Source organism: Polypterus senegalus, chromosome 2 (genome assembly GCF_016835505.1).
Source record: "Polypterus senegalus isolate Bchr_013 chromosome 2, ASM1683550v1, whole genome shotgun sequence".
Lineage (NCBI taxonomy): Eukaryota > Metazoa > Chordata > Cladistia > Polypteriformes > Polypteridae > Polypterus > Polypterus senegalus.
Window position 1 is genome coordinate 135958710 of NC_053155.1, and position 22241 is coordinate 135980950.

General features: G+C 37.5%; 1 protein-coding gene across 2 annotated transcripts in view; it reads left to right on the forward strand.

Annotated features, from left to right (window-relative positions):
- cnga3a (cyclic nucleotide gated channel subunit alpha 3a) overlaps positions 1-22241 on the forward strand; it is a 106770-nt gene that overhangs the window by 47266 nt on the left and 37263 nt on the right. For both annotated transcript variants that reach the window (XM_039744687.1, XM_039744686.1), the window contains exons 3-4: positions 8490-8606; positions 21259-21438. In XM_039744687.1, the coding sequence (XP_039600621.1) occupies positions 8490-8606; positions 21259-21438 (297 nt within the window). The remainder of the gene's footprint in view (positions 1-8489; positions 8607-21258; positions 21439-22241) is intronic.

The window sequence follows — 22241 nt, forward strand, 5'->3', positions numbered from 1 at the left end:
CTTATCATATTTTTGTTAATCATGGTGTAAAAAAATCAATAGATAAGAGAAAACATGGGCGGTAATACATCTGAAACTCTTTATTAGAAATACTGTACTGTCCATTGCAATTATTGAATATTAGCTTTACAAGTGTTACTTATATGAACACTAGCTGTACTCACATAGTAATGAAACAGGACAAACTTTAAAAATCAATAGACGTTGGCACTATACCTCATTGTGTTCAGCTCTGACAGGAGAGCGTTCCCTGCGGGGGGAGAAAAGCACATGGCTGTGATATCTCTGGCAATCAGCTGCTAACCTCTAAAACACACGTAGCTGTGAACTCTCTCTCAAAAATGTCAAACTTATTCCTTAACAATCTGTAGATGATAATATCTGCTGAACAAACAGGTATCGCTAGCTAAGTGGAGGCAAGGTGCACTCCAACATGTGGCAAGATGTAGTCCAACTCGAACAGAGGGTGGTGAGCGAATGAGGAAGGCACCCCCTGCTCTTGGCCTACAGCCACTCTCTTGGATTTTCATAAATACATCGGTACCGCAAGCGAACTATGGTACATAGCTCGATGAGAGAATTCACAAAATCAACCGGAAAGTTCAAGCAAAATCTAGAAAACAACCCAATCTAAATCCGTTAAGTAGTTCTCTCATGAAAAGCGGACAGACATACAAATGGGTCTAAAACACTATAAGAAATTTTTAAAACCGTTTATTAGCGAGCACTTATGGGCTAAGGGTAACCTACATTCCAAATTTCAAGTTCCAATCCTCATGGTTCAGGAGATTTCGTGATGAGTGAGTCAGTGGTACTGTATTTGGCTTTTATATATATATAGATTATTTTCAAAATTAAACTGTGTTGTGCAGAAATATAAGATTATAAGTCATCTTATTCAGTTTTCCTGTTGTTTCATACCACTGCATTACAGCAGATTATACACAATGTTTCATATTAAGTTATGTGACTCAGGAGGCCTTTTTTATTTCATTCACCTGGCAGCTTATTAAACTTCTGAAACCCTGTGATGAACTGAAAAATAAAGGCCTCACTGAGATAGCTGAACATGATAGCTTTAAGTGTTAGCTTCTCAAGTGTTTCATGGGTACAATGCAATTGCTACTGCACAGCTGGTGTCAGATTGTGAATGTTAAAGGTATATTACCTGATTATATTTTTATATTTCAAGACTATCTGTGATTTAAAATCAACATCAATCCTTTACAGGGTAACCATTTACAAACTGTAAAATGATGTGTGAATGTAATAGTTTTATCAGCATATAATTCCTGTACCTATTTAGTTGGTGATAACATTAAAATCTGAAACATATTAACATCTATATATTTTAGGCCAGCATCTGTTAAATTTATATATGGAAGTCAGGCTAGGCAAACTCTATTAGATTTAAAATGAACTAGTGCTAAAAAGACAGCAATTATAACATTTTGTGGCTTGTGCCTCCTCCAGACCGCGAGGGGGCGTCCGTCCTGGTTATGTTGGGGGCCTCGGGTACAGGGCTTGGAAGCCCAGCCCTGTAGGGACCCGTGGCCACCGCCAGGTGGCACCTCGGTGCCGGAATATCCCGTGTGGTCCCCGGCCGGGCGCCCAGGAGGACCAGAGGAGGGCTTGTGCCACCTCCAGACCGCAAGGGGGCGATTGCCCTGGTTGTATCGGGGGCCACGGGTAGAGGGTTTGGAAGCCCAACCCTGTAGGGGCCCGTGGCCACCGCCAGGCGGCGCCAAGGTGCCTGAGGAACCTTGGAGCCCAGCACTTCCGCCACACCAGGAAGTGCTGGGGGGAAGACGACAGGGGACACCCGGACGGCTTCTGGGTGCGCAGCCGGCACTTCCGCCACACTGGGGTGTGGTTAGGACTGATTGCCGGGAAGCAGCTGGAGCCCATCCGGGTTCCCATTTAAGGGGCCGCCTTCCTCCAGTCAGAAGTGGATGTCGGGTGGAAGAGGAGAGAACTAGAGTGAGGACGGGAGGCGGCCAGGAGAGAGGCAAAGAGACTGTGTGGCCTGGACAGTTGGGGGAACAGTGCAGAGGCACTGGGGGTGCACGTGAGCCAAATTGTACATATTCTTGTAAATAAACGGTGTGTGGTGGAACTATGTTGTCCATCTGTCTGTGCCCGGATCCAAGTTCACAATTTACTTAAATATTCAATTCCACTGAAACGTACAGTCTAACATTGGTAATTTGTTTAAACATTAGTTCTACTCAAATGTTTACTGCCATTACTATAATTAACACATGATTGAAAAAAATCAGAAAGTATACAGCAGCAGAAACACAAAATCAAAGATACAGACATATAGTACAAATAATATAATCAACCAATCAATCAATAAATTTATATTGTACAGAAACTGCAAAATGAACTTAAAGAGTATCAGAATTTAGTTTGAGTTGGTAGGGGGGCATTGAATTGCTTCAAAGCAGTGGGCAGAAAAGACCCCCAGAGGCGCTTCTTAGCACCCAATGTTGGAATGAGCCTGTGGTTAAAAGTGCTCCAACAGGATCTACTCATGAATGGAAATGAGGAGATCTTTTTTTCCAACAACTTCTTCTAGCATGTCCAGGGTCAGCCCTGTGATGGAGCAGATTACAGACCAAAATACTTGTTTCAGACAGTGAAGTGTGCTGGCATTTCTGTCATGGTGTATGGTGTATAGTTTAGGGCAACTCATTCCAACAGCAGGCAAAATAAACATCAATAAACATATAAATACTGGAAAACTGAATGTGGTCGCTGAAAGTCGGGAACAACAAAGAAACGGACACCGATATAAAATAAAAGGCAATTTCTTTATTCTTGGTGAGTTAGAGAGACTGCAGCTTCCCCAAAGCTCAGTGCCACTGGCTGGTCAGAACAATTTTGCTTAAAAGAAAAATTCCTCTTTATATTACGTAGCTTATTCATTAGCCAAAGAGAAAAAAACATGACAATTCATTTTGAGGTTATACTTAGATTGCTGTAAATTGCAGTTACATCATGATTTATTACATGCAGGAGTGCCCAGTTTCTTACCAAAATAAAGAGTTATCAGGGCACTCACGTTCCTAAAAATACGCCGTTATCAGCACACAGACACAAGACCAGTTTAAAGCAGGTTCTTATAGTTCAGTACATTAGTTATAAAGAAATTACATTCTTATAGCTTTAACATCTTTATTAGATTCCTTATTTATTAATCCATAAGGGACATATTTCTTATAGTTTTAAGCAAGAATTCAGAAAACGATCACATTGATTTATAATATCACAGGGTGTTCTGTTAGTATCAAGAGGTCACCATTTTCTCATAAAAGAATGTAAGTTAATCACATAATTCTGTGCATAAGCTTAATTCCTTTTCTACCTAAATGAAGATCAAATCATATAGAAGTAAAAAATCATATGCTTTCTGCAGAATGATTAATACAAAATACAATCCTTGAGTTAAATACTTATAATCATTACAGTTAATAATGTTTTTTCTTCCTCATGAATATATTTTGCAGGGTAGTACTCCCTGAAAAATCTTTCTTTTATCTCACGGCCTAATGCTTAAAAACAAACACAATCATTTTAAAACAGGTGTTGGGGGACCTAAAGTTCAAACATTAAAGAAAAAAAAAACTTCACTTGACTTTTTAATGCTGATTTACTTCTTGAAAAAAGAGCAACATCATCAAACAAAGATCTCTCGTATGACAGGAACAAGAGCCAGATTCTTGTTGAATCACATGTTTTTTCTCTCCAGCAGTGTCCAGGTAACTTAGTTCAGAAACACAGTACAACTGTTGGATGGCTCAGTGAGTTCCAACAAGACAGCAGAAGACAATATGTTAAGTCACAAAGGCTGGCAGACAGCAGCAGGAGGCTGTGATGACTGCCCCTTTATTCCATCTTATATGCAACTTTTGCCCAGTAAATAATACAATTTCATATAAACCTTTTTTATTTTTCTGCCTGTATCCAGAATATTCCAGAATGTTCTATGATTATACAAAAGAATGTGTGCCTGTCCTTCAGCTGTAATCTTCTTTTCTGGTTTCTCTCTAGAAGTTTATAAAAAAGTAAATTTTTTGTTTGCAGGTTGAATTTCCATATTCAAGAACACATGGAGCAGGCAGTAACGAGCTATAAAGAATCTAGTATTTGCTCCATTAGAGACTGACATTTTGTTTCTTTTTTTTACTTAAAAGTGAGCTTGAACCTAGAAGTGATAATAGCACAACGTTTTATACTGACCAGAATCTGGATGCAGTGCACTGTTTGCTTTTCCTCTGCCACTGAAACATGAGGAGGTTCCTCTGGGAGGAGGCATTTAATTTGAATAAACCACATAAGAAAAGAAAGGCAACAGATGGTCAGCTCTGCCCAGAAAGGTGACTTGGCATGGATGCTCCAATTTTAAATAAGTGGAATAGTGCTAATGCACAAAGGGAAAAGTTTGTATAGAAGAGTCATTTTAATCTTTTGTCAACCATGTACTCTATAGCAAAAGGGTGGTTATACAACATTTTGCACTGCATCTACACTGTGTCAGAGTGTTGTACTCAAATCATTTGAAAGTTTATTAAGAGAATAAGAGAATTTGAAAAATATCACTGTATGTTGGGTTGGATGGGTAAGCAACAACAGAAGCTACCCAAGAACAAATGTTTTTACTTATTCTTAGAGGGAAAGGCTCCTTCAACTAAGTTTATTCAAAAAATACAAAAATGAAAGTATATAGTACATGTAGTATTGGCTTGCTGTTACGTGAAGGAAAAGAGGATATATGAGTTAACTGTTATTAATTTTTTGCATTTACTTGCAGTAATAGATTATGTAGTGGGGGTTGAAGTCCTGTATGATCCCACAGTCACAAGCCTTCCATAAATCAAGAAATTAGTTATTTGGCTGGTGTAGAACTTGCACCCCGGACACAGATAGACACGGACTCAGAATGTCCAAAAGCACACACGTTTATTTCTTCTGTAATTCCTACACACAACACAGTGCACCAAACAGCCACACTAACTCAGTTTATTACCTGCTATTGTGGATTGTCCTTTCACAAATGTGGGTTGTGAAATTCTAAAGAAAATGTGTTCTTGCGTCTTTTTAAGCAGTTCATAGCCAATGTATTCCTGAGGTCACAGAGATGGCTGTGAGGTTTATAATTTAGGCGATATTTAAATCTGTGATGGATGAATGGAATCGCAATGACCATTCCAGGCATTAACAAGCATTAATGTATTGTATATCAGTGTGAATTATTCACATTTCCAGAGTACACCTATCCCCCTGTGGTTCCTGCTAGAACAGTTTATCAACCTTTTTCCTGTGTGACGGTCTTCGCAACCCACCAATAGTTCTTCAAGGACTGCTGAATCAAGCACAATTCTCAGAGCAGGGGTCCATATTGATGAATCAAGCATGATCATCAGACTGAGGGAGGGGTCTTGCTTGGTCAATCAAATGTGAATATCAGAACGGAGATCTGCCATGGCCCACACATGATCCACTACTTTTATAAATACTAGCAACTTGTGGACCACCGGCAGCATCCCATGACCCAAAAGTGGGTCACAACCCAGTGGTTAAGAAGCACTGTGCTAAAAGACTCACCTGTCTCAAAGTAGCTCAGTCTGGCACATCAGTCACACCTCTTTCTGTTTTAATTCTCAGAAACAAAGCAAAGCTTAAGGCTGTGCTCAAAATGCCAGTAAACACCAATGCTTGCTAAGATATGATGGTAAATTGTGATTGCAAAGAAAATAGCCTTACGTTTTACAAAATGGTGCTAGAGTGCCAACTTTTTCCTGTTCAGCATTGCAGGAGCATCCCACCATTTACAGAGCATCCAACAACTGAACAAGCACCATGCAGCGTGAGCGTCGCCTTTATTTGTATCTCCCCTTTCAAAAACTGAAAAATCCATGCTGGAAGCTGTGTTTAGAACAGGGGCATTTTTGTTAGTGGGCTGAAGTATCAATAATAAGTCACAGTGGGTCGTATAAAATAGGTTTGACTATGAATTCATGTAATTGAACAAATGTGTTATTGAGAAATATTACCTTTTTATGATAGTTGCTACAAGAAATGGTTTAATACATTTTAATGTACTTTTAAGACAAACTGGTTTTGTTAAGACTACTCACGAACATGCAACTGCTTGCTTCTGCACAGACTCTTAATATCAATAGAGATACTTGATATCTTAACATTTAATTCATTGCAAAATTTGTATTGCATGCCTCCAGTATATTTGGAGATACTTGTAGACTGTTTTGAAGCTCTTATGGCAGTTCTTGCTGACTAATGCACTGCAGTCAAACTTTGGTACTTGACGGCTTTGAAACTCACTGAACTGGTATTTGTTGCATTTTGCCGAGAAAATAAAATTGCCGGGGCACCTGTTGTTTGTTTGGCACAAGTCACACTTGCTAGAACTTATGTCACGCACATGTCCCTTTCGGGCCAAACAAAGGACCATGCATTAGTCTCAGCGTAGCGCTCACTCAGTGCAGAACCCCGTTTTGGTCTGCCATACACTTTCTTGTGTGTGTTTATTTTTTAATTTTTGCTCTTTCTTGTGCAAATAAGAATAGTATAATCATGGGTCCTATGAAGGTTGATGATAACAGCCAACAGAAAAAAAAAATTAGAACCATGATACAACAGAAAAGGAAATAAGAAAGAAATGTGAGAGTGGTCTCCATCCAAACAATAACATCTCTCCTCCACAACACCTTCCTCCCCACCATCCCTTTAGGTCATCAACTCCTCTCAGTACAGGTAAAGGTAAATTTATTTTGTTTAACCTATTTATTTTTTTTATTTATGTCTATGAACTTATACTGTTTATTAGTAAAATAAAAATCCATTAATGCATATAATGCCTTATAAAATGTGGATTTTCTGGGGTTCTGGAATGGATTCATTCAATTTACAGTACAGTATTCCTTATGGGAAAATTCATTTGGTACTCATCGTTTTTTACTACTCATTATGCCTTCTGGAACAAATGAAGACTACCAAGGTACCACTGTATTTAGTCAGTATTCTGTGTGCATATATTTCTTTTATTTTGTCAATCCCTATATTTTAACAATATACTGTAGGAAAAGTACATTTTTTAAAGTGGGATAACCTCTAAATGAATGGCCCGCTTTCTAGAGTGTGTAGTTGACTTCCAGCTTAATTTTTGCCTGTGTGGAGACTGCGTGTTCTCTCCATAACCATGTGAGTTTTTCATGCAGGTACTTTTATTTAACTGACACAACTAAACATATGTAGATTAAGAGAATGAGAGAATTTGAAAAATATCACTGTATGTTGGGTTGGATGGGTAAGCAACATCAGAAGCTACCCAAGAACAAATGTTTTTACTTATTCTTAGAGGGAAAGGCTCCTTCAACTAAGTTTATTCAAAAAATACAAAAATGAAAGTATATAGTACATGTAGCATTGGCTTGCTGTTACGTGAAGGAAAAGAGGATATATGAGTTAACTGTTATTAATTTTTTGCATTTACTTGCAGTAATAGATTATGTAGTGGGGGTTGAAGTCCTGTATGATCCCACAGTCACAAGCCTTCCATAAATCAAGAAATTAGTTATTTGGCTGGTGTAGAACTTGCACCCCGGACACAGATAGACACGGACTCAGAATGTCCAAAAGCACACACGTTTATTTCTTCTGTAATTCCTACACACAACACAGTGCACCAAACAGCCACACTAACTCAGTTCCTTTTCCTTTCTTTTTTTCTGCTGCCTCTACTCCTTTCCTCCTAAGCTTCATCCACGTTCCACCCGACTCTGGCCTCCCAAATAAAGTGAGGCGGCCTCCTTTATACTGCAACCGGAAGTGCTCCGGGTGGCTCTCGATTGACATCCGGCAGCATCTTCTTAAGGGAGAAGATCTGATCTTTCTTATATAGTCTTCTGTGTTCTGAGACCAGTCCAACAATTACAATACTGTTTTGGACTAACCAACTTTAGAGAATCAATATATGAAGGCCATGATTTTCCACATATAGAAAATAAATTGTTTAAATGTTTATTTAATGTTTGTGCAAAGCCAGTGTTGAATGTTGTATCTGAAATAGCAATTTAACATAGACCTTCATTTCTTCTTTTCTTTTTTGACTTCCTACCATTAATACAGATTATAGTGTGCCTCTCCAATCACTAAACCTGATTAACAAACTTATGGTAATTCAAATCTTAAAATAATAATGTAAGTTTAAACTATTTGCTAAATATATTTAGTTTTTGAATAAGTTGTTCCGCCATTTCTACTCTATTTAAAAAGCTGTATTTGGAGTTTGGAATTGTTAGGATTTCCTGTGCATTTAGGAAAATTTTGCAGTGCTACATAACTAGAACATAAAGGGATGCTGTGAAACAACCCTTGTTTATTTATTTATTGATCTGCTTATTTTTAATTGAGCATAACATGAATGTGATGCGTCAGTGAAGGATGTTTTCCCATTTTCTCAGGGTGCCCTCTCTGTGTGAAGACACTTCTTCTGAGCTGCAGCGAGTCATCTCCATGGAGACCAGAGGGCTTTCCGAGTCCCGCAGGAGTTCTTTCACAGGCAGAGGAGCAATGGCCAGGTAACATTCAATTCCCAGGTTAATTCAGTTAAGTTACTGTTTTTTGCATCTGACAATTATTTCACTTAACTCCTCTTTTTCACAAACAAAACTTTCTGAAATATATTTAGCAAATTCTCCATCTCCTCTTAGTGAGAGACAAGGTTGGTAGAGTTAAATATAATGAAAGAGACAATAGTCAGGTCCACATGGCTGCTTTTGATTCCTGTCTGTGTGGAGTATGCATACCATTTTCCTCTCGGTTTGAGTTTTCAGACAGTTTTCTGACAGATGTGCCTGTGATGTTGATTGGCAACCCTACATCAGTCCACTGTGAATATCTATGAGTATGTCTTGCAATGGCCTTGCTCTGCTTTCAAATTCAAAAAAAGTAAAGTAGTTATTGGACAGAGCACTTCATGTTTCCAAAGCCTGTTAATTCCTGATCACAGACTGAGAACAGGTTATTATGTTTGGTACATCTGCCACTGTGACTACCGTATTAAGGCTTAAAACACAGATGGTTAGAGAACTGCATGAACCCCATGACTAAGCACTCAATGACTCGCCTGCTGATTGCTTACTTCAGTTTATTCTAATTTATTTCAAAATAGTTTACTGCATTTTTTTCTAACAATAAATAAAAAATTCCTGCTTGTTTTTGCTTAAAGGTTTTCATGAATGTTAAGCACTGTAACATGGTTAACTGTAACACAATAGTACACTAAGTGAGCTTATTGTGCTGAATGGCCTGTTCTCATCAAAGTTGCTCTCATTTTACATCATAATTTTGCTGGATTAGGAAACTTTCAACAAGACTACATTTGAGATACTTTGGGAATATTCAAAGTAGGTTTGGTTAATGTATAATTTATACTTTTCTTACATTCATTAATAATTGATTGTATTGTAAGTATTGTATCTTTAATACTTACATATATGATAAGTCCATTGGTAGTTAAATACTACACTAATATGATAAATTACTTTATGTTAAGAAATTAAGTTTTTAAATAAAATGTTTACAGTATTTCTCCATCCATCCATCCATCCATCCATCCATCCTCTTCCGCTTATCCGGGGTCAGGTCGCGGGGGCAGCAGATTAAGCAGAGAGGCCCAAACTTCCCTCTCCCCGGCCACTTCTTCCAGCTCTTACGGGAGAATCCCAAGGCGTTCCCAGGCCAGCCGGGAGTCCCTCCAGTATGTCCTGGGTCTTCCCCGGGGCCTCCTCCCGGTTGGATGTGCCCGGAACACCTCACCAGGGAGGCGTCCAGGAGGCATCCTGATCAGATGCCCGAGCCACCTCATCTGACTCCTCTCGATGTGGAGGAGCAGCGGCTCTACTCTGAGCCCCTCCCGGATGACTGAGCTTCTCACCCTATCTTTAAGGGAAAGCCCAGACACCCTGCGGAGGAAACTCATTTCAGCCGCTTGTATTCGCGATCTCGTTCTTTCGGTCACTACCCATAGCTCATGACCATAGGTGAGGGTAGGAACGTAGATCAACTGGTAAACTGAGAGCTTTGCCTTACGGCTCAGCTCTTTTTTCACCACGACAGACAAATGCAGAGCCCGCATCACTGCAGATGCCGCACCGATCCGCCTGTCAATCTCACGGTCTATTCTTCCCTCACTCGTGAACAAGACCCCAAGATACTTGAACTCCTCCACTTGGGGCAGGATCTCGCTCCAAACTCTGAGAGGGAACTCCACCCTTTTCCAGCTGAGGACCATGCTCTCGGATTTGGAGGTGCTGATTCTCATCCCAGCCGCTTCACACTCAGCTGCGAACCAATTCAGAGAGAGCTGAAGATCACAGCCTGATGAAGCAAACAGGATAACATCATCGGCAAAAAGCAAGATGAATAGTAAAATGTAACTTTGCTAACATTTCCTTTAATAAGAATGACCTTCAATGTAACTTCACCCATAATTAAAAAATATTTAGTCTCTTTCCGTATTTGGTGTCAAGCCATCTAAGGAGGAACTTTTTGAAAGAGAGTGGTATAGAGTGTAGAAGTTGCTATGAGGTGGAGTTCCAAGAAGTGAATTACAAAGCACATAGTCCCAAAACCACCCATTAAGGGGGAAACCATCAAATCCAGCAAGTAAAAAGAGCAAACAAACAATCATTATATATAAAAATATTTATTCTTCACAAGACATTTGCTCTGTAAAACACTGTGACGCTGTGAAGAGCACAAAAGGCCTACAATGCCTGTTAAAATCAAATCCAAAAGCAAACAAAATCCCAGTACAAAATCCCAAGAATACTAGAAATACAGGGTAATAAGTTAAAAAAAATCCAGTAAATCACTAAGCACAAGCACATAAAAACACAAGAACTCGTCACTTTTAAGCACATTCAAAATTAACAGCCTGGAACTGTGGGAGACCCTTTGGGTTTATAGGACGGAGGGCAGTACCTGGCGGTGATTGGCAGGTGGCCCTGCCTCTTGGGGCACCAGCCACAAAACACATGAAATGAAACACGGGCAGCATATATACATAATCAAAAACAAAGAATAATACTTATCAAAAGTAACATTAGCATAAATAAATGGCACAATAAAGTACAAAATAGACATAAAACAATGGAGAAACCCTTGCTGAGGGATAACAAAAATATTGCATACAGCATATCTTCATTATAGCAAGACAGTATAGCCTGTATCACCAAAATTAAACAAAGAATATGGAAGGTGAGCCAGTATCTTTCTACAAACATTCTGAATTGGATATACTTCAATAGAAAAAAATAATGTTGTTTTAACTTAAAATTTGAGACGAATGTTCAAAGGATGTATACATATTTGCTATGTAGAAATCACAGAATAATAATAATAATCAAATCCATCCATCCATTATCCAACCTGCTATATCCTAACTACAGGGTCACGGGGGTCTGCTGGAGCCAATCCCAACCAACACAGGGCGCAAGGCAGGAAACAAACCCCGGGCAGGATGCCAGCCCACCGCAGAATAATAATCAAATGAAGAATAGAAATCAACAATGAACAAGATATATTCCTCATCAATCTGTGCAAGGCATGGTGTAAAAATTGTACACCACTGCACTTATCTAATCTAAAATGTACCCAGGCCAAGACCCTCATTGTGAGTCATGTCATCAGGCACCTTTTTTGCTCAGCCACATATTTGGGACTTTCCAAGCACTCAGTTTATATTGGGAATTTTTTTTTTGCCTATCTACGAGATGTTGAGATTGTTTACATGCACAAACATAATCAGATTAAGGTGAAAAACCTGATTAAAGCAGAGATCTGGTTTTGTAATAATCCACTTTTACATGGGGAAGTAATCTTCTAGAATTCTCTTTTGTCAAATTGCTCCAACATCATCAGACTGTGCAAAAAAAGATTTAAGTGTCATCATCAGCCACCGTGAATCTGAAAAAAAGCATGAAACCTTCTTGTGTTTTTTAAATGTATTTTGTCAAATTGACGCTTTATTAATAGATTTCTGTTACTAGATTGCACATAGCAAACTCTTAAATGAGCCCTGCAAAGTACCTGGTAAATGTACTTCTTGCCTTACACCCACTGCTGCTGGAATAATAACACAGGTATTTTTTTTTATAAGATAAAGTATTGTCTTAGATTATTTGTTACTTAAAAATGATCAGAATACATAATGAGCTTTGCTTTCAACGTGTTATCCTACTGATCTCAAGATTGTGTTGCTGAGTTTAGCCGTGTACGTACGTTCAGCTCATCAACATAAATTTCTGAAATATTAAGACAGATTATTTCAGCCAGGAGAAGAAATAATACAATAACACAAACATTTGTCTTTGGAAATTTATTTTGAGGGCATTTCTACCCATGGCTGCTAAAAGCGTGTGTGAAGAAAATATATGCACAGACTAACAGACTGCTGCAGACATGCTCAGATTACAAAACCCTTAACAGTAACCCGGTTATGGGTTTATATGGCAATATAACTGGATTATTCACAGAGAAATCTATGTCTGTTAATTGGGCATTTTTAGAGTCCAATGACCTGAATTCTTTAACCAGAAAAATGGTTTACATAGCATTTTAGAAATCAGGTTTCTGTGAATAACCAGCTTTTGAAGCACATGTAAAGGCACGGATTATGGGAGCCATCATTACTTACTCATTAAGAGTACTACTGAATGCGATAATATTACATGGTTAAAAACTGTTGTGATATCTCACATTGCAATTCTTGTTCATTGCTTTATCTTTTTAATTGGAAAAATCCTAATCCACTCACTATAACACAGTAGCAAAAGATGTTCTATTTAGTATAAATAAAAAATAAACTGTATATACTGCAGGCAAGGAGTGGTTTCTGTTTTCTTCCAAACGTGAATCTTAGAATTGAGGAGAAACAGTTCAATCTTGGTTTCATCAAACCAGAGAACCCAGAGAATCTGATGGTCCCTTAGGTGCCTTATGATACAATTCTTGCACACTGCATTATCTTTTTCAATTTGTAAAATTGTAATTCACCCACTATTACACAGTAGCAAACAATGTTCTGGTAATTTAATAAAAAAAGTCACATATTCTATCAAAGGAATGATTCAAAACTTCTTTTGTAATTGGTAAGAATATAAGTCTGTTGGGCCAATCTTAACCATCTAGATGCTTCAGTTTCTTTAAGTGGCATTTACATAATAGGTTATACTTTTTTCACAGCTTTCAAGATGGGATAAGGATGATATTTAATGTGAATTTGAAATAAGTTATTGCTTAATAATTCAGTGATGGGTCTTTCTGTATTTTTTTTTCCTTTCCTGACCCTGCCATTCAGTGATGCTGCTCATTGATTTTATCATTGAAAGAAATTTACAACATTGCAGGGACATTTTAAAGTAGGACTCCACATTAAGAATAATTGGTTTAAAAAAACAGTACCGTGTATCAAGAATGAACTTTTCTAATGTCTTAAACTGCAAGAGAAATACACCCTAAAATGTGCAAAATTAGGGTGTTTGTATGTTAATGACAAATTGACATTTTTCAGGTAAGTGATACAGACACTTCAAGGTAAGGTATTTATATTTACTAATCGTGGCGACATGGAATGTTGATTAGCAACTGTCACAATATGAACCTGTAATGTAATATTTTGTAATTTATTCTTATAAAACTAAAAAATCGGGAGTGGACTCCCCTAGACTTTCTCATATATTCAGATATTGGGATGGATATTTAAGGAGTAAACCGCAAGACAATGATTATGTTTTTATGTTATGTACATTAACGATCCATCAACAACAAATCAAATCAAATTAATAAAATATTAAACAATTATTATAAAAGTAAAGATGAATAAATCAGACCCTGCAGCTGCATGAATAAAAGGTAAAGTACCACTTCCGGCTAACGGGAATAGCCCAAAAGTTGATAGAAATCTATGTTTTGTACATAATACTTATATGTAAAATTCCCTATACTTCATATACTATAAAGTAAAAAGGAAAGTATTCAGTATCTTAAACACCTTGTTTTCAGCCCTTTTAAATTTTTTTTAATATTTTATAAATATAAATAACTTAGTCAGTCACTAAGATCACATTGTGAATGAAATGTCAACACCTCCACAAAGAACTGTGAAAGCTACGTAGTTAAGGAATGTAAACTTTAATTGCGTATGTTCAAACTGACGATGCCCAAGTTATTTGTGTTAGTTTTTTGGTAGTTTTTATAGTCTTCAGTTGACAACCTGACTAACTAATGACAGTTAATTATCCCCTGGCCTTACTGTTACTACACCATGAAACATCCAGCACATTTTTGAGTGCTCAGTGGATTGTTTGTGGACAATTAGCAATGTTCATAAAGAAGACAACACCTGAGTATAAATAGGTACAGTGGAAGATTTTTATTTTTGCCAAGTAAAGTCGCCTTTATCTGAGGTAGAAAATACTGATGAGACAGAGAAATAATATCAGTATTACCTCTGCAAATATTTCAAAACCAGTAACAGCGCACTGCATGATAACATGCAGTGAATACACTTGACTTGAGCATTCCTAGTTTTCATCCTCTCTCTCTGTACGTTTAGCATTTGCTTGCTCAGAGGTTGATGCGCTTGCTGCTTCCTGAGCAGTTGTTCTTTTCTCCAGCCTAGCGGCCCACTGCTTTTCTTCTTTCGTCGGCATCTTTTCGCATTAAAACTGATTAAGTTAGTGTTTGTGTTGCAATTACTTAGTATGTTTTCCTTAATTTTTCACTTAAGATGGCACTTAAGTGGTCAATCTGCCTCAAGAATGATTTAAGATATGAAGAGGTAGTGGAAGTGACGGTGAAGATGATAAGGATGAGAACAACACCTGTACACATGTGCCGCACAGCCGCCCTGCTGGCCGCTGCAGAGAGCTGATTCTACAATAAAATAAAATAAAAAGAGGAATAACCTTGGAGGTCAATCATCAACCTGAAAGCGGATAGTAGACGTCACGTAGTATATGTGTACCAAATTTCAGGTCAACAGGTCAAAGACTTTGCAAGCTACAGGTGATTTAAACTCCTGGACAGACAAACGAACAGCCACGGTAGGGTATTATATATAAAGATAGTGCACAAAAACAAAATCTATAGCTGGTTGGAATAGTTAATGTACTGTATGCCTCTATTAGAAGTACATTTTATGTGGAAAGGTGAAAATGTCATCAGGCAGACCCAAAGCAATGGGCTGACTATACAGTAACTAATATACAAAAACGTATAAGAACTAAATCAGTGTTAGTCAACTCCCAGAAAATCTCTGAAACAATGATAAAGTTATGAGTCCCTTTTCATGTAACACCTATCATAGTGAGCTAATGTCTTTTAGACATCTCTCCAAATAGAATTTAAGGGCTGTCAGGACATTAATGAGACCGACTGAATTTAATACAACTGAGTGAAGAGTGCCATAACTGGCACACTAACAAACCTCACACAAGAATGTCTCTGGGGTGAAAGAACTAACATGTAATCAGATTTAAAGATTTTTACAATACAATTATTTTTGAATATTATAAATTTCACAGTTTCCTCGCGCAGTTCAAAGACATGCAGGTTAGGTAGATTGGCGATTCTAAATTGGCCCTAGTGTGTGCTTGGTGTGTGGGTGTGTGTGTGCGCCCTGCCTGGGGTTTGTTTCCTGCCTTGTGCCCTGTGTTGGCTGAGATTGGCTCCAGCAGGCCCCCTATACCCCATATAGCAGGTTGGAGAATGGATGGATGGATAAATTTCACTATTCACCTCACATTAAGGGAGGAATGTGGTGTAATGCTGAAAGTGCTGGAATTTAAACTCCAAGGCTGCTGCAGGTTTAGTTCCTGCTTTTGACTCACTGTGAGACTTAGGACAAGGATTTAACCTGCTTGTTGCTTCCATTGTTAAATCAACTATAAGGACAGAAGAAAATGACTAAAGAAAGATGGGGGCAAGACCTTATGAGTTCCTGATAATAATACAAAATAGGCTAAGGCAACATTGATGCTTATCATTATGGCAGAGCAAAGGGTGGAATACAACCAGCGGACAGTAGACAGTGTAATAATAATGATGATGCAGAAATATTGTAATGTTCACACTTTCAGTTACCCTTGGTGGACTCATAATCGTTGGTTCTCTTTAGTGTTAGCTTTATTTTAAATAGTCATACCACCAGGTTTGTTTCTCTGGTTTTGACCCTCACTGTGTTTTGACTACGGTTTTGTTTTACCCTGAGTGGCTTCTTGTTCTCATTCTCATTTTGTCCAGTGACAGTTTAGCCCTTGCTATTCCTCTTTGCCTATGATTCTCTGCTTTTTTATAATCTCCTGGTCTTTTTCACTCACAATTCTCAGACACTCTTCAGGTCCCTAACACCTATATCCAGAAACTTCTAGCCGAGGCTTAAAGACCTTTCTAGCTAGACTTTTGAGTTCTGAGACCACTCAAGAGCTTACTAATATTAGAAAGAGAGACCAAAGGAAAACGAAAGACAGAATTTAAGAAAAGAGGATTTCTGACACATTTTTGGACAATGGAACTAGCTGCGCCACATGATAGACAGAGGTCTTAACAACACAGAGCAGCCATAAGGTTGTCTTTTTTTCTGGCTGTGTTATATTTTAAAATCCCTTGGCGTATTTCTCACCCCATGTTATTTTGTTAAAATAAACACCATTATTTATACTTTGGTTTCTCCATGGCATCAGTTTGAGTACAGGTATGTGATGAGTACACCCCACATGCTCACATTTTATACAACAATAATGGGTCCTTTGACGTCACCTGTCACAGACATCTGTCATATAAATAATTTGTTTTATTTCCATGAGTTTATTGTTAATTTACAATGTCATTAGTAATTAAACAAGTGTTATGTACTTTAATAATCTGCTTTAGGCAATCAAATATTTAAAAAGAACTATTCACTTCTGTCAGTGGAACCACTTCTTCTTATTAATCTTTCCTAATTTAATATGCCTGATATTCAATATCAATTTGAAATGTGCATGTGCAATAAGTAAGTCAGAATATCCTCTTGTGCAAAATGATGGGACTTGCACATAAGTTTTAGCCTTGGTGTATAATAGTTCATGAGCTGAAGTGAGGTTTAACTAGTCTCACGGGGACAAAAAGTGTGTACTGTAGTGAATAGCAGTGAAATCCTACACTTCAAAGGCTACACCTGCAGGGTTTTTTCTTAAAAAACTCTCACTCAGTTCCTCCAGTCTGTGAAGCTTAAACTGCCACCAGGGTTTCAGTGAGAAAGCAAAAGAAACTGAACAAAAGACTGGATGCTGAAAGAGAATAAAAAGGTAAATTTGCTGTTGCAAATTCAGGAGTTCAGCATCACAAGGTAATTGAAGCTTAATGATTCATTTGTATATTGTAATGACAGAGTAGACAGACAGACACACACACAGACCACCGCAGCTATTTAGCTCAATATTTGAAAAATACTTCTGACTGCTTCAATATCTTTCTGTCATTTTAATTATGTATCATCAGATAACATAACACCAGCAAATAGAGCTAAGATTAGTATTGTGGTCTATGAATATACAATGTGTTAAAATGCCACAGCTATAGTCTGGCATGGAATGTATGCATTTCCAATTAGACAGTAATGCTAGCTTGCTTAATTATTCATTTAGATGTTCAGTCAGAAGATGGGTGTTATGCAGTCTCATGTGTGTCTCTACTGGTGTTGTTAAGCAGATTTATTGATTAAGATGTTTTGAGTACTGAAATGTGCAACCGTGGGGGCGCAGCTCTCTTAAAAGCAGTCCTTGTGATGGAGTGTGACACATATTTACTCCAAATGCATATTTTGCAGTTTATATTTTCACAAGCATAGCCGCCAAATCTTTCAACCTTACAGCAGTATCTTCATTAAAGCTGAATAACAGAGAGCACACACAGCACCTGCGACAACATATTGTTCACATTTACCATTCATCTGTTGATGCTGCCGAATGCCAATGTATAGGGTGGTCCAGATCTAATTATGCAATTTTCATTACGCTATAACTTATTAAGTTTATTACATAGAAAATCACTTGAAAAATCCTGGACCATCGAGAAGTGTGCGAACTGAAGACATGAAGAATCGCCTTCACTCCGAACTGGAATCGTCCCCGCATAAATCAAAGTCATCCAGACGATCTGGATCTGCATAATTAGATCTGGACCACCCTGTACTGTATAATTTGAAATGTTTTTCCCTTTCATCAAATTATTTTTATTTTTTAAAATGTGTTCTCTGTACATGTGACACACATTTGTATGTCTAACAGAAGTCCTTTTAAACAACTTTTGGACTGTAGCCAGTTTATCATAATCAGAAGCTTGCTCCCTGTCAGATCAGGTTAATGAAAGCACCACTGGTCGTTGCAACTGAAAATTTCCACCCCTACTTTAAGTGCCACCTTCATGAGGCATTGAATTTGTTTAGAAATGCGACACTCAGTGAGCGGTCTAATTGTTCTCATCCAGTTTTAAGCAAAATTCATTCACGGTTGTCCCCAGACATATATACTGTATATATATATATATATAGCATATCTGACTTCAATGAGACTAAGGTTTATTAATGGCTTACAAACATAACTCACTGATAAATGCCAAAATATTCATTTGAACTGAGCATGCAATTGCTTTAGAAACTGACATATTTGTGAAAATAGCTTAGATCTGAGTAGCAATAGATTGTGTGCTTTATTCATAGTGTAGAAGTGATTAATCTAGTAAATACAATACAATACAGTTTATTTTTGTATAGCCCAAAATCACACAGGAAGTGCCGCAATGGGCTTTAACAGGCCCTGCCTTTTGACAGCCCCCCAGCCTTGACTCTCTGAGAAGACAAGGAAAAACTCCCAATAAAAACCTTGTAGGGAAAAATGGAAGAAACCTCGGGAAAGGCAGTTCAAAGAGAGACCCCTTTCCAGGTAGGTTGGGCGTGCAGTAGGTGTCAAAAGTAAACAGAAGTTGTCACTGTACAAGGAAAGAGCTAATTCATTTTCAAATCATGGTAATGTTAATTTCTTAATCTACAAAATTTAGAGGGGCTTGCATGCTACTCCAGCCAACATAAAAAACCTCACACTGTTCCACTCCACCTGAACTAGTGTGCTGCTGAGGTATCACCCGTTGCATGGCTGCACTCAGGTCCCAGTCTGGATCCTGAGTTGGTTTGTCGTGTGGTGGGTGCAGCAATGCACTGTATCAATACGTGCCCCTTAACTTCTTGCATGCTAATAGACCTGGTTTCAATTTTTAAATTCTGTCAAAAATTCTGTGTACATCATTATATCGACTGTTGGATGGCCTATCAAGAGACTCAATCTCAGAAAGGAAGCCAGACAACTGGGTTCAGAAAATGGGCTTACGCTTGATTGAGCTTTGTAGATTATTTATAACGTATAATTAAACAATTAAAAACTACCGTAAATTGCAAATACCACTCACCTAAAGACTTGTTCCAAAGAAAATTATTTAAAAATTCTGCTCAAACTAAACTATCATCTTAAAAGGCTTCAAAGATATTAGTGTGTTGTACACGTGACAGTAGTACTACTGCTACTACTACTACGACTACCATGTGTGCATACTGTATGCTGATGTTAACAAAGACATTGAAATTATGTGCAAAATTTCACAATTTTTTTTCATTTAAAAAAAACAAAATTTTGGAAACGTGCAAAAATCTGAGCTTTGAATGTCACACCATTTTTTTAGTTTTACAAGCAGTGAAGTGGATAGAGCTCTGGCCTGCTGTTCGGAGATGTCATAAGGCTACAGGAGGAGTGAGCAGATGAGCAGGCAAGGGCATGTTATAGGGCACGTATTTCCGTTAAAATGCACATTTTTAGATGTGGAGTGATTTTAAATCATTTATGTCCATTTTCACAATTACCAAGAGAGGTGATGGCATGTCCTGGTACAGTACGTGCTCACTTAGGGAGTAGGCAGCAGGTGTCAGATCTTACAGCTTCTTTCTCATTTGGCTCTGTATTGTTTGCATGAAACTTTCCCAGCAAAAAACACTCCACTTGTGTAATAGGATGTACTCATTTGAAAGTGAAAATCAAGCAGGTTGTCAGGGGGTCTTCTTTCATTACGTGAAAAAGTCAAAAGGCAGTAGACAGTCAGTAATTCAGTTATATACCTTGCTTGCATTACTTACTCTCCTCTCACACAAAGGCATTATGAGGAACTTTTTGAAAATGTTTCACAAACTAAAACATGTGACGGGGAAAGAAAACAGTACCTGGAAAAGGCTTCCAGTGAATTACACAAATGCTGTTTTCTATATATAGTACAAATATATATAAAAATACATATATATATATATATATATGTTTCTTAATACAAAGATAAATACTTGTCTTATTTAACAGCAAAAAACAAAAACAAGCAAGGCTTTCATGAAGCCATCACAATTAAAATAAATCCACAGTGAAGATTAATATAAAAACATCTGGTCTCTTTCTGTGTGCAGTTTGCACCTTCTCACCACATTAGCGAGGGTCATTCCTGCATCAATTAATTAATCATGTTTCAAAAACTTTTCCATACAAAGGTTTGTTAACTTTTGGGAAATACCAGGCACTAAATTGGGTCAATAAGGAGAGGGTTCAACCAGATGGATGACAGATGTCTTCAAATTTCAATGGACAGCTTTGCAGAGTGTGCTATTGCATCATCATAGCAAGAAAAAAAAAAGGTTCGTTTAAAGTCAAGCAGCAGCAACCTCAACTCCCCTTACTCTCCTTTATCATACCACTAAACTCGGGAAACATAAAGCTTATCTCCAATTGATATGAACATGGTGGAAACTCGCTAAGAGCTGTAGGCTAAGGACTTTTGCAATGCCCCTCGTATACAGTATGGGTTATTCTCCAGGTAGTGAGGTTTCCTTCCTTGTCCCAAAAACGTAGAGCCTGTGCTGCTTTGGGCCACTAACTTGGCCCAGTGTGAGTAAGTAGGAGTTTTAATCTTTTAAAGGAATAGCACTCCATCTTGGCTTAGCTCATGTCTTGAGTACATTGTTATTGGAATAGTCTGTGGCTCTCCTTTACTGTTTATAGGAACAGACTTTTTCTTGAAATGAATGACTAAGAAAATAAGGAACCTTCATCCAAAATGATCTATTTCTGAGTGATCATAATATTTGTTGCTTTTTTTCAGGCTTTCTCAGTTTATTATTTCTTTGAGAAGTTGGGCAACACGGCATTTGGATCATGAAGACCAGAGACCAGATTCTTTTTTGGAACGTTTTCGAGGTCCAGAGCTCAAAGAGGTTTCCAGTAGAGGAAGTAATGCTCAGTCAACAATGGGGAACCCAGATCAGCTTGGCAAAATTAAAAAGTGAGTTGTTACTCATGGAAGAATAGATTTTTTCTTTGCTTAATTAAAAAAACTTCCCTTCTGCAACATTATTGAATTACTTGTTTTAGTAATCACTATGATTATTAGTTTTGTTAATCCTATTACTATTATCTTCTATTTTGGGTTGAAGTAGTCCTGCTGCTTCTATCCTTTAGTGACCTGTGCAAGTCACTGTCCATGACAAATATGTCATCATGGAATAACTTTATATTAATAACAGACTTCCAGAGGTATTGAACTGGTTTAATTTCAGGGAATGGAATAATGAAATACAAATTTTCAAATGTATTTATCAATTTATATAACGTACATAGATTGATTTTTTGTATGTATTTAAATATATATATATATTAATTTATTTTAGCATAATTTTTGTCAGCCTTTGAAGCAATGATTTTTGCCTTTAAAGATGCATGTATTACTGTTAATTTTATTCCTACATTTGAAATAGTCGCTGGCCTTTGGCAAATTACAATGTCAACAACTGTAACAACACAGATAAGTGAGTAATATAAAAAAAAATAAGCATTCAAATATTTTAGAAAACTAGACTCTAGATACTTCCAGTTAAAGTTTAATGTAGTTCCTTTAGAATTTAGATATTATTTAAATACATTCTGCTTTTAATTTCTGTATGTTTCAGGGGTGTCATTAAACTAATTTGAGTTGCTACACCAGAGTTTTGCTTGGGTATCCACCTGTCAATGTCCTTCATCTCCACACTTAAAACTAAAAAGATGACATTATTCTTATTAATGAATGAAACCCCTGGCATACACAAT